This window comes from Gorilla gorilla, chromosome 6 (genome assembly GCF_029281585.2).
Source record: "Gorilla gorilla gorilla isolate KB3781 chromosome 6, NHGRI_mGorGor1-v2.1_pri, whole genome shotgun sequence".
Taxonomy (NCBI): domain Eukaryota; kingdom Metazoa; phylum Chordata; class Mammalia; order Primates; family Hominidae; genus Gorilla; species Gorilla gorilla.
In genome coordinates this window covers 93,999,574-94,013,577 of record NC_073230.2, presented here as the reverse complement: position 1 = coordinate 94,013,577, position 14,004 = coordinate 93,999,574, and the positions used below count along the sequence as shown (strand labels likewise).

The following is a 14,004-nucleotide window of genomic DNA, read 5'->3' as shown; positions in this document are numbered from 1 at the left end:
CAACATAACATTTCACACTCAATAGAATGGCTAAAATATAAAAAGACTATACCAAATGTTGGTGAGATGTGGAGCACTGGACTCACACATTGCTGATGAGAAGCAAGCTGTTATAACCATTTAAGAAAACTGGCAATGTCTTATAAAAATAAAACTCTATCTATCCTATCATCTAACAGTTCTAGCCACAGATATTTACTCATGAAAAATAACTGCATATGTCCATGAAAATTCATGCACAAGAATGTCTGAAGCAATTTTGTTTCTAATAAACTAAAACCGGAAGTAACGCAAATGTCTATCAGCGAGTAAATATATTGTGAAAAATTTATATGGTAAAATATTACATAATGATATATAAAGAATAAACTATTGTTATACAGATATCACATCGAAGAAAAGATGCCAGACACAAAAGACTACATGCAGTGTGATTCCATTTGCATGCAGTTCAAAAAACATATAAAATGGATAGATGGTAATATATGTCGGAAAAATGCTTATCAAGGTGAGGATATTATCTAGGAAGGGATATGAGAAAAAATTATGGAATTTTCTATGTCTTCATCTAGTTGGTAGTTTCACAAGTGTATACATGTATTAATAAAATCAATTAACTCTTCATTTAAGATTATTTTATGCACCTGTAAATGAAAATAAAATTCTAACCCCCTCAATCAACTGAATGGACCCCTCTTCTCAGCCAAGGGCATTCTAAAGTAAACTTGAAACACTATTCAGGCCCTGATGGGAAAGGGAGTGTCAGATATGCCTCATTTTACCTTCCTCCTTTGGATTTCAGGCATGGCTGATCAGCATTAATATTAAAACAGACCTTAAGACTAACAAATCAGATTCTTTGTAGCAAGAAGATATCAACATGACAGATAGCAAGCTCTGAAAGAAATTGAAATATTTCATCCCAAAATATATTTATTTGACATATTTTGAAATGGCCCCACAAAGTTGTCTCTTGTGGGGAAAATCTATATTCTGTAGAGAATTCCCTTCCCTTAGAGAATTAACTGTTTGGCATCTTTTTATGTCTGATAAGAAACATTTACAATCTTCTCTCTGAAGCCTGCTACCTGGAGGCTTCATCTGCGCAATAAGGACCTTGGTCTCCACAACCCCTTGTCTTAACCCAGACACTCCCTTCCATTCGTTCCTGGTCATTAGATAAACTCTTTCAACCAATTGCCAATCAAAAAATCTTTGAGCCTACCTATGACCTGGAAGTACTTGCTTCGAGTTTCTCTGCCTTTCTGGACCAAACCAATGTTCATCTTACATGTATTGATTGATGTCTTATGTCTCCCTAAAATGTACAAAACCAACCACCTTGGGTACATGTTCTCAGGATGTGGGGCTGTGTCATGGGCCATTAGTCACTCACAGTAGGCTCAAAATAAATGTCTTCAAAAATTTTACAGAGCTTGACTCTTTTTGTTGACAACCTTATTGAATATAAGAAACAAGTCCAATGTAAAAAAATGAGGAGTATTTTTATCAGCTGAGAAGTGTGTTAGCTTTTTTTTCCCAAGCATGTTTTGTGTGAGACATGAAAGGATTCTCAGAAGAAATAAATTTGATTCTCATTATTTACAGTATTCATGTTCTATAAAGCCACTGTGAATTACCACATTAGCAAATACTGAACAATTGTTCCTAGGGGAAACACAAGTTTAGGTTCCTGCTAGCATCTGGTTACAACATTTTTGTCAGCTGATTAATACCCAACTGTCATCCAAAAGACCACCAGAATGACTAAATAATAGAAAGGAGAGTATTATTGGAAGTATCAGTTTGCAAACCAGGAAGAGATCATCACTGGTGTGTGCAGAAAGTGCTCTCTCTACAAAGAGGGGGGAAAAGGCTAGGTTTTATTCCTCAGAGGGCCTGTTTCACACAGTAGAGTCATATATAGTAAGCAGATTTTAGGGTAAAGCTATAGGTATTTATGAGGGGAGTCAAGTGCATGTGCAATGGGTAAACATATGTGTAACATACATCCCATGTTCATTTGGGGGCAGGATTTTAGCATTAAAATGAGATGGAAGTTGGCTCTTTACATCAAGAATGAACTATAGGATACAAAGACAGTTTGTGCACAGCTGCTATAAGCTGGCTAAAACTGGCTTGAGATCTGCAATTGCTTATTAGAAAAGAATGTTTGTAAGGTTGGTCCTCTGTCCAACCAGAGTTGTAGTGGTCTGGGTTGCAAAGCAGAGTTAGAAGGGGTCCAACAGCTCCTACTGTAGGGAATTGAGAGCCATAGGAATTTAGAAATTTGCCATTCCAGCTGGGCCCTGAATCGTTGACCCATAAGTAACTTTGTTTTCATAACCTTAACTTTAGGGTTTATCTTAGTTGATAAGGGGGTACTTTTGTGGTCTCTCAGATCACATCATCTTGTTTCATGTGTTCTTGTATGTTGTTGATACATTAACATTAAACTCACAGCTAATAACAGTATAACTCATGCCTGAACAAAGCTTATCTGATGGTACATTTTCTCCGCGAGGCACATCACAGCCTTCTTGCGCTTAGGAATAGTAGACAGCACTTCAACACTATGCCATTTGGGGGCGATTCTGAACAGCAGAATCGCCAATAAACATCATAAAAAAGCAAAAACTATGGCACTAAATGAAAAGGACAGTGTGAGAGCCCAAACAAGAAAGCAAAGCCTCACCTTGTTTGATCTCAGCTCTGAACATGAATGTCAGGCAACTCAAATTTTTCACCATTCCATGTATGTCTGTGAATAACCCTGAAAATGCCACAAGTATTGATTTTAGTGTTAAAAATAAATTTTATTGAATAGGCAAATTTGCAAATACAAAATCCATGAATAGTGAGGATTGAGTATAACTAGCAGGCTATTGGACACGAATCTTTCACCAATTCTCAAGTTCAAGAATAATGTCCCTTACAGTTTTCAAGAGCTTTAAATCAACAATAAATGCCTCAATAGGGAGATGACATATGAGTTCTACACATAATCACTGGACAAACCAATATGATCCCATCCAACCAAAAATGGGCTTTTTTGTTAAGGATTAAGGATATGTGACTATGTTTATGAAGAATATTGATCTGTAGTTTGCCTGTAATGTTTTTGTCTGGTTTTGGTACAAGGACAATGATAGCCTCATAAAATGAGTTGATGAGAACTCCCTCCTCTATTTTCTGAAAGAGATTTCTAGGATTAGAGTTATTGTTCCATTAAATATTAATTATATTGGCCATTGAAGCCCTCTGAGCCTGGCGTTTTCTTTGTGGGAAGGGTCTTATCACAAATTCAATTCATTTAAAAGGTACAAGGACAATCAGATTGTCTATTTCTTCTCAAGTCAGATTTGACATTGTATGTATTTCAACGCACTTACCCATTTAAGTTGATGAATTTATTGGCATAAAGTTGTTTGTATTATTCCCTTATTATTCTTCAAATATCTGTAATATATTCAGGTAATGTCTCCTCTTTCATTCCTAATATTGGTAATTTTTTCTGTTTTTTCAGATCAGTATGAATAGAATTCTATCAATTTTATTGTTCTTTTCAAAAAGACCTTTTGCTTTTACTTTCTCTATTATTTGTCTGTGTTTTATTTCATGGATTTCTGCTGTGAGCTTTACTATTGCATTTTTTTTTTTTTTTTTTTTTTTTTTTTGAGACAGAGTCTCCCTCTGTCACCCAGGCTGGAGTGCAGTGGCGCAATCTTGGCTCACTGCAACCTCTGTCTCCCTGGTTCAAGTGACTTACCTGCCTCAGCCTCCTGAGTAGCTGGGATTACAGGCGCCCACAACCACACCTGACTAATTTTTGTGTTTTTAGTAGAGATGAGGTTTCACTATGTTAGCCATGCTGGTCTCGAACTCCTGACCTCAAGTGACCTCCCTGCCTAAGCCTCCCAAAGTGCTGGGATTACAGGCGTGAGCCACTGCGTCTGGCCTACTATTGCCTTTTGTCTACATATTATGACTAATTTGCTTGTGTTTTTCTGGTTTCATAAGGTAAGAAATATAAGTTTCTTGACATTAAACCTATCATTTAGAAATGCTACTTTAATCGTACCTCCCAATTTTTAATACGTTATATTTAAATTTTCATTTAGTTGAAAATATTACCCTATGATTTCATTTTTGACTCATGAATCATTTTGAAGAGTATTGATTTCCACATATTTAGGAATTATCCATGTATCTTTCTGTTACTGATTTTCAATTTAATTCTGTTATGATCAGAAGACATGCTCTGTGTGATTTCTTTCTTTAGAAATCCACTGAAACTTCAAGTTTTGTGGCCCAGCACATGGTGAATTTTCTATGTGTATATGAAGAAGAGTATATGTTCTGCTGTTGTTTGGGAGAATGCTAACAAGTTTGACAGTATTGTTTGTCTTCTATATCCTCTTTGATTGTCTATTTACTTGTTCAGTCAGTTAATGAGAGTACTAAAACTTCTAACAAAATTATAGATTTCTGTATTCTGCCTTTCAATGTTGTCATTTCTTTACGTCTTATGTTTTGAAACTTTGATATTCATTGCGTATACATTTAATATTCTTATGTCTTCTTGGTGAATTTGCTCACTTACCATTATTACATGGTATATGCTATATGAAATTTGCTTTAATTATAAACACCCAAGTAATTTAAAAGCAAAAGGTTGGCATAAGATATAACATGCAAAGAATAAACATTAGAAATCTAGAGTAGTTATGGCAATTTCAGGCAAAATAGACCTCATAACAGAGAATATTATCAGAAATATCAAAATGTTGAAATTTATTTTAGCTCTTTAAAGACGTCATTCCATTATCTTCTTGTCTCCATTTTTTTGAGAAGCCAACCAACCATTTCCTATCACTGTAATGTGTATATCTTTTTCTTTGGCTGCCTTTAAACTTTCTAACTCTTGATGTGTCCAGGTATAGCATTCTCTGCATTCATTCTGTTTAATGCTTAGTCAGCTTTTTGCATCTGTGAGTTGATGTTTTAAACTAATTTGAAAAACGTTACGTTAGTTATTCTTTGAAACTTTTTGTTTCTATTTTCTGTCTTTTTTCTTTCTGGGACTTAAATTATATGTGTTTATTATGTAATATGGTACTACGGGTCACTGAGGATCTTTAATTTTCTCTTTTTTTTCTTTTTTGTTTCACTTTGAAAAATTCTATTGACCTTCCTTTATGGAAATGGATATTTTTTCTTTGAATTTTTTTTTTTTAAGCAATCTGTATCAAAGGTTTATTTGGAAGCTTCTGAGTATGAGGGTTCTTGCATTAAATGAGGATTCAAGGGGGGAGGAAAAAAGTGTGCTTGTCAGTTTGGAAAGTCACAGAGAGTTTACCATTCTATAATTAGATTAGGAGGAAAATGAGAACCCACTGGTAGAAGGAAGAAGCAAGAGTCTTCTAGGGTCTGGCATTTGATGAGATAGGTATTCAGTTACTGTGCATTTCCATTGTTTTTCCATGGCAGAACATACGGCAGAGATTTGGGAACTCGCATGCCTGAAGCCAGGTTATTCTTATGTTCTGTAACTATGTTGCTTGCAGGGCTGTTGTTGTCAGAGTAGTGAGTTGTGCCCCAGACAAATGGGGTGCTGGTCTGCTCCCACAAATCTTTATCCCAGTCTTCATCGCAAGGAGGGCACTGCCAAGTGCTCTCAGCCAGAGTCTCTTGTCTAAGGCTCCTGGTTTGGTTGACAACATCTTGCTCAATACAACTTCTGTCATCACAGCTTGAGATATGATGACTAATTTCAGCTCGAGGAACCTGGTGGTGAGCATTGAAGGGACAAGTAGCCAATTTGCTTGCAACATCAGGATGATTCTTTCTGCACTTGATAAGATGATAAGGAAACCTGCAAGCCCTGATTTGATGGTTTTTGTCATAGGGGCATTGCAATAGCTTCTCAGGGTCCAGGGAGTCGGTGTAAGTTTCTTCCATGTTGGAAATGAAGAAGCTGAATCCAAGTGCTTGGTGGACACACACATTCCTCACAGTCACCTTCCTCCCACGCCTCTTTGAATTTTTTAAAAGGTTGATTTTATTCAGTTATGTTTTTATTTCAGATACTATATTTTTAATTTCCACTTGATTCTTTTTGAATTTTATATATTTGCAAAGATATCCTGTATCCTCATCTATTATATCCACCTTCTCTGCAAATTTGTTAAAACAAATGTAACATTCCTACTTTAAACTCTTTTGTTAGTTTCAATATCTGGGTCCTCTGTAGGTCTGTTTCTATTGACTATTATTTTTTCTTCTCACTATGTGTCCAAAGACTAGTAAGTTTTAAATTCTAAAGTATACATTATAGAACACGCTATAGATATTCTAGATTTTATCTTCCCCTGAAAAGTTCTGGGGTCTATTCTCGCGTGCAGTTACATTAAGACTGATCATCTTAATTCTGTTGAAGTTTGATTTTAGACTTTGTTAGGGAGGGTCTGTTTCCATTTTTCCCTTAGTGCTAATGTATAAACCTTAGTTTTAGAATGTGGTCCTTATTCCTAAGGGTGACTGTTTGGGGTTTCAATGGAAAAATCAAGGTGTTTTCCGAATCCTTCTAACATGATAGAACAACAATTCTAAACTCTGTCTCTCCAGCACTGGGAAATTTCCAAAATCTCTGACCAGTTCTTTCAGGCTTCCATTTCTTTATTTCGACTGGAAGTATCACTCCGGAAGTGTTGTTATGACCATACAAATTTCAGGTTTCATCCAAGGATTTGAAACTGTATGCAAATTTGGAGGTCCCCTGTTCTTCTCTGAGCTATCCCTTTCAATTTCCAGCTTTTCTGTCACCCCCAAATCCTGACCTTTAACTCATCAGCTCAATAAAACTGCAACTTTCTGCTTAAGCTCCATTGCCCATGTGCAAGACAGACTAGGAGTTATGGTCAGCAGAATAGTAGAGCAAATGTGGTTTTCACTTAGTATGTCTCCCTTCTTTCAATGGTCACTCACCAATGCCTTCAAAAATTGCTTTTTACATTTAGTCCGAAGTTTATACTTGTTGTAATCAGGAAGACTAGTCTACTATAGCCACCTTACCATTACTAGAGGTCAAAAACTTCTAGTACTTTATTTCTATTATGTTTTACAAAAGTATTGGTCTATGATTGGGTAGAAATTTTAAAAATCCTGGGCATTACAACAAATAGTTTGAGAAATCCTGCTTTTCTACTCCCCATAGGCAATTATTTCCAGATCCAACTAGTTCCTACTGTCAGATATCATTGCATCTGCATATCAGAGACCCTGAGAACAAAGAATATGGACTTCTCTCCAGCTTAAAAAAATAGGTTACATGACTGTTTTTGTGTCTGCTTGTTAATAAATGTTTTTAAGTTTGTTGGGATTTTGTCTGAGACTTACTTTCATTGTGATGCATTTTCCCGTAGCAAGTTTGTAGAAGAGAAGAAATATATCACCCATTTAGCTAGATCAGGGTCTGAAATAGAATAGATGTTAATAAATATTTGAAAATGAATCAATATTTTTCTAAAAGTTACACTTCACTTCTCCGCCTTAACTAAAACCTAGTTCTCTCTAGCTTCATCCACTGTTCTACCAATTAGAGACATTTTTTTCTCCTCTCACACCTCATTTAACTCAGGGTAGGGAGAAGTCATCCTTGAGCTTTATCACCACTGTGAACACAGGCAGTTCCTTTGAAGCTACAATGTTTACTTTCTCATTGTCTTCCAAGACTTACTACCTGTACCTCTTTCCTCACTTCTGCTGCTTGACCTGCAGACAATGCTAAGTCTGTGAAGACCAAGAAATTAGTCACAGGCATTCTCTAAACTTTAATAAAAGAAATTCAAGGGGATAATGTATCAGCTTCATTGTTTTTGCTTTTCTCCCCCAGTTCAAGAAGCTTGAACTCACTCAGCATGACTAAGTTTTTGTTTCATCCCTCCAAAGAGGAAAAATTCTACTACTACATCTGTCCTAAATGTCAAGAAGATGTCAAAAGTCCAGATTTTATTTCTTCCTTTTCATTGTCCCTGAATTACTAACATGAAGGTATTGTTTTACTCCTCATTTTCTTATATCTTATCATCAAGTGTATGGTGAAAGTTGTGGAGGTAGAGACCCACAAGCAACTCCGGACTTTGTGAGACTCAGTTGTTCCTAGACATTTGGGTACATATATCTGAAAGAAGTGCCATTCCACATGCCTGATTTTTTAATTTTTTATTTTTTGAGACAAGATCTCCAGGCTGGAGAGCAGTGGCACCATCAGGGCTCAGTGCAGCCTTGACCTTCTGGACTCAAGCCATCCTCCCACCTCAGCCTCCCAAGTAGCTGGGACTACAGGCATGTCCCACCATGCCAACACACGCCTAATTTTAAAAAATTGACAATGTTGAAAATATCGAAGTATCAAAGAAAAAGTTCCTCATCCGCCCATTTCTATATTTCCGTCCATTTTCTTTTTCTATCTTTCTCCCCTGTTAAAACTAATTAACTTTCCTAAGACTTCATGGGCAACCTCCATTCATGCTCAAATTTACATACACCCTTGCCTTTCCTTCTTCAGTTACAGGCCCTTTTCTCCATGGTATATCTTCATTCTCTCCCTCATTACTCATTCTACTTGGATTTGTCAGGGAAAAACACCATATTAGCTGAAATATGAAGAATTAGTTGGTCTTCTGTGAATGAGGAAGGCAACGAAAGGGTGATCGAAGAAAAAGAACAGCATATATATAGAAAGAACATAAAATACATTATTTATATTTGGGGAAATAAATTATCATCTATTGTGCTAAGAATATGGAGTGGGTAGGTTATCCAATGTGCTGGCACACAAATTCATAGTACTTTTGTTCATAGTATATTTTTATAATTCTTTTTGATTCTGTAAATTCAGTAGTAATATTCCCTCTTGCGTTTCTAATTTTAGTCTTCTCATTTTTTTTTCATAGTCAGTCTAGCTAAAAGTTTCTTAAATTTGTTTATATTTTTAAAGAACCAGCTCTTGGTTTTATTAATTTTGTTTCTTATTTTCTATTTTGTCTGTTTCTACTTTATTATTTACTTCTTTCTGCTAGCTTTGGATTTAATTTGAACATTTTTTCCTAGTTTCTTAAGGTGTAAAGCTAGATTGTTGATTTGAGATATTTTTAATGTAAACATTTATAACTATATATTTCTCTCAGCACTGCTTTCACTGCATTCTATAAATGATGGTGTCCTATGTTTTCACTTTCACTTGTCACAAAATATTTTCTGACTTCCCTGGCTATTAATTTTTTGACGCATTGGTTATTTTAGAGTGTTTTATAATTTCCACATATTCATGAATTTTCCAGTTTTCCCTCTGCTATTGATCTCTTGCTTCATTCCATTGTGATAGAAAAAGGTACTTTGCATGATTTTCATGTTTAAAATGTATTAGGGAGCAAAATCAACACGTAGCTCAGAGCAGCAGTCACTGAAGTGTCCCTGGCCAGCATCCTTCCACCTGTCCACAAGCATGGGGAGCATCTTTGTCAACCTCTTCGAAAGCCTTTTTGGCAAAAAATAAATGCACATCCTCATCGTGGTCCTCAGTGCTGCAGGGAAAACAACAATCCTGTATAAGCTGAAGCTGAGCGACATCATGACCACCATCCCTAACATAGGCTTCAATGTGGAAACCATGGAGTACAGGAACATCAGCTTAACCATGTGGAACATGGGCAGCCAAGAAAACATCTGGCCTCTGTGGCACCACTACTTCCAGAATACACAAGGACTGATCTTCGTAGTGGACAGCAATGATAGTAAGTGTGGAAAGGAGGCCTGGGAGGAGCTCTCTAGGATGCTGGCTGAGGATGAGCTCTGTGTGCAGTCCTCCTGGTATTTGCCAATAAGCAGGGCCTCCCCAGTGCCAGGAATGCAGCCAAGATCACAGACAAGCTGGGGCTGCACTACCTGTGCCACAGGAACTGGTGCATTTAGGCCACCTATGCCATTAGTGGAGACAGGCTCTGTGAAGGACTGGACTGGCTGTCCAATCAACTCTGGAACCAGAAGTGAATGCAACACCCTCTTGCTCTCATTGCTCCTCTTCCCCCTCACTTTATCCTCATGTGGCAAATGTGCAGCTCTGTAGTGTGAGTGCCAGAACCTGCCTCCCTGGTTTGGTCACCATGTGCATCATACTGTGGTGTAAATGTGGCAGACATAGCCTGTGGCCAGACTTTTTATTTAATGTAAATAGTTTTTGTTTCCAGTGAGGCAGTTTCTGCTACTCCTATGCAATATTACTCAGGTTTTTTGTTTGTTTGTTTTACTGTAAAAAGAAAAATCAACTCATTCTTCAGTGCTGAGAGGGGACATAGGCTCATGGGTACCTGGCCTCTGAGAGTCGCCAATTTGGGAGAGCTGGGGATGCCTCTAACTTCAGAGCTGTGTTGATACCCATTTTGGTGGTTGGTTTTTAACCCAAACGCGGTGCATTTTTAAAAATAGTTTAGAATCTACGTCAAGAACACTCGAACACACAAAAGAGAGACTTTGCTTAGCATGGGTTTGCAGTTATGGCCTGGATGCTAGTCACCGGCTTGGCTATTCCTTTCAGGAACATGAGGTGGTGGCACAGCAAGACTGCCATCAATTCTGCATGGTCACAATAGAGATGTCTGTGACACACTTGTCCTTAGATCACCCTGCATCTCATAGCCTTGTGCTTGTCCCTGTGCTCCCATGGTTCTTGCGGGCTAGTCTTAGAGCCCATGGCTGCCTCATTCTCCCCCAGGCCACCTCCCTACCCACCTGCCTGCCTACAGCCTCCTCAGAGGACATAGGGCCCTACTATCCCTTGGTCAGCATGTGGCCAGAGCAGGCCCATGGTCTTCAGCTCTTGTGCTCATTGAGGCACATTGGTGCGATATCTGGGGCCTCAGCAGTGTTAATGAGAGCAAGGCAAGTGGACTGTGCACCTACACCCACAGCCCCTCAGGAGCACCCCATCTCCATATATGTCTTACCTGTCTCTCACTCAGACTGCAAGCATCCAAGTTGCCATAAAAAAAGATGGCCTTGGGCTGGGCACGGTGGCTCATGCCTGTAATCCCAACCCTTTAGGAGGCTGAGGCGGGCAGATCACAAGGTCAGGAGTTCAAGACCAGCCTGGCCAACATGGTGAAACCCTGTCTTTACTAAAAAATACAAAAAAATTAGCTGGGCATGGTGTCAGGTGCCTGTAATCCCAGCTACTCGGGGGCTGAGGCAGAGAATTAATTGCTTGAACCTGGGAGGTGGAGGTTGCAGTGAGGCGAGATCACACCACTACACTCCAGCCTGGGCACAAAGCGAGACTGTCTCAAAAAAAAAAAAAAAAAAGATAGCCTTGACCGGGTGTGGGGGCTCACGCCTGTAATCCCAGCACTTTGGGAGGCCAAGGTCGGTGGATCACTTGAGGTCAGGAGTTCAAGACCAGCCTGACCAACATGGCGAAATACAATACAAAATTACAAAAATACGAAAATTAGCCAGGAGTGGTGGTGGGTCCCTGTAATCCCAGCTCTCAGGAGGCTGAGGCATGAAAATCTCTTGAACCCAGGAGGCGGAGGTTGCAGTGAGCCGAGATCGTGCCACTGCACTCCAGCCTGGGTGACAGAGTGAGTGACTGAGACTCTATCTCAAAAAAAAAGAAAAAGAAAAAGAAAAAAAGATGACCTCGATTTTTTTATTTTGTATTTTGATAAACACTAAAGAAGCTGGAGCTGTGAAGTTTGCCTTGGGGAAAATCTCAGAACTGGTCTATCTGGTGTTGTGGAACCTCTTACTGTTTTCAGTACACAATTAGGAATCAACGGTTTTGTATACTTGTTTTCAGTTTTCATTTAGACAAACAAGCATTGTAATTATTGGTATTAGAATAAAACCTCTTAACTATTAAAAATAAATCAATAAATTTTAGAATGTGTATAAAGATTTGGTTTTTGGCCTAACATATGATTTATCCTTTAGAATGTTCCATGTGTACTTGGCAAAATTATTTTGTGCTGTTGTTGGTCCCATTAGACTATAGGGTTGTTCAATTCTTGTATTTCCTTATAGATCTTCTATCTGGTTGTTCTATCTACTATTGAAAGTGAGATATTAAAATCTCCTACTATTCAAGAGCTATTTTTCCCTTCAGTTCAGTCAATGCTTGCTTCATATATTTTGGAACACTGATGTTGGGTGAATATATGTTTATTTTATTGTTACATCTTCTTACTGTATTGAAACTTTTATCATTATGAAATGACCATTTTTGTCTGAAGAGTTTCTGACTTAAAGTCTATTTTACCTAATATTAATATAACCACCTCTACTCCTTTTTGGTGACTATAATATCTTTTCCATCCTTTCAATTTTAGCCTATCCATGTCTTTAGGTCTAAAATGAGTCTCTTATAAACAGCACAGAATTTGATCCTGTTTTTTAAAATCCGTTCTGCCACTATCTTTTGATTGAAGAATTTAATCTATTTACATTTAAAGTGATTACTGACAGGCACCTACTTTTATCATTTTGTTATTTGTTTTCTGTAAGTTCTATACATTTTCATAACTCATTTCCTCTCTTGCTGCCTTCCTTTATATTTAATTGATTTGTAATGACATGTTTCAACTTCATTCTCATTTCTTTTTCTGTGTACTCTATGAATATTTTCTTTGTAATTACCATGAGGATTACACATAACATCCTAAATTATGAAAATCTATCTTAAATTGATACCAAATTTATTTTAATGAAAAAAACTGTTACTTTATAGCTCTGTCCCCTCTACTTATGTTATTACTATCAAAAAATTTATCTTTGTATTTTGTATACCCATTAAAATAGATTTATAATTATGTTTTATGCACTTCTCTTTTTTTTAATTTTTATTTTAGGTTCAGGGTACATGTGAAGGTTTGTTACGTAGGTAAACTTGTATTATGGGGATTTATTGTACAGCTTATTTCATCACACAGGTATTAAGTCTAGTACCCATTAGTTATTTTTCCTGATTGTCTCCCTCCTCCCACCCTCCACCCCATAATAAGCCCCAGTGTGTGTTGTTCCCCTCTGTGTCCATATGTTCTCATCATTTAGCTGCCATGCATAAGTGAGAACACATGGTATTTCGTTTTCTGCTGATGTATTAGTTTGCTAAGGATAATAGCCTCCAGCTCCATCCATATTCTCTCAAAAGACACGATCTTGTTCTTTTCCATGGCTGCATAGTATTCCATGGTGTATACGTACCACATTTTCTTTATTCGGTCTACCATTCATGGGCATATAGGTTGATTCCATGCCTTTGCTATTGTGAGTAGAGCTACAGTGACCATTCATGTGCATGTGTCTTTATGGTAGAATGATTTATATTCATCTGGGTCACTGGGTCAAATAGTAGTTCTGCCTTTAGCTCTCTGAGGAATCACCTTACTGCTTTCCACAATGGTTGAATTAATTTACATTCACACCAACAGTGGATAAGTGTTCCCTTTCTCTCCAGCCTCATCAGCATCATCAGTTAATTTTTGACTCTTTAATAATAGCCATTCTGACTGGTGTGAGATGGTATCCCACTGGAGTTTTCATTTGCATTTCTCTAATGATCAGTGATACTGAGCTTTTTTCATTTGCTTGTTGACTGCATGTATGTCTACTTTTGAAAAGTGTTCATGTCCTTTGCCCACTTTTTAATGGGGTTGTTTTTCTCTTGTAAATTTAAGTTCCTTATACACGCTTGACATTAGACCTTTTTCAGATGCATAGTTTGCAAATTTTTCTCCCACTCTGTACGTTGTCTGTTTATTCTGTTGATAGTTTATTTTGCTGCGCAGAAGCTCTTAAGTTTAGTTAGATCCCACTTGTCAATTTTTGCTTTTGTTGCAATTGCTTTTGGTATCTTTGTCATGAAATCTTTGCCCATTCCTATGTCCAGAATGGTACTGCCTAGGTTGTTTTCCAGGGTTCTTATAGTTTTGGGTTTTACATTTAAAT

At 37.5% G+C, this 14,004-nt stretch overlaps 1 protein-coding gene and 1 pseudogene across 1 annotated transcript; one reads left to right on the top strand and one right to left on the bottom strand.

The window, feature by feature from the left end:
• Positions 1-5,242: 5,242 nt before the first annotated feature.
• LOC109027668 (gametocyte-specific factor 1-like) lies at positions 5,243-6,028 on the bottom strand. The gene has a single exon (XM_019030653.2). It carries the CDS (start codon positions 5,959-5,961, stop codon positions 5,458-5,460), a length of 504 nt encoding a protein of 167 aa, XP_018886198.1. The 5' UTR covers positions 5,962-6,028; the 3' UTR covers positions 5,243-5,457.
• A 3,480-nt stretch (positions 6,029-9,508) lies between these two features.
• Positions 9,509-10,053, top strand: LOC101145583 (ADP-ribosylation factor 1-like; annotated as a pseudogene).
• The last annotated feature ends 3,951 nt before the right edge of the window (positions 10,054-14,004 follow it).

What these genes read in the sequence shown, in the direction of transcription:
- LOC109027668 (XM_019030653.2), bottom strand. Translation starts at nt 5,961, where the DNA reads ATGGAAGAAACTTACACCGACTCCCTGGACCCTGAGAAGCTATTGCAA.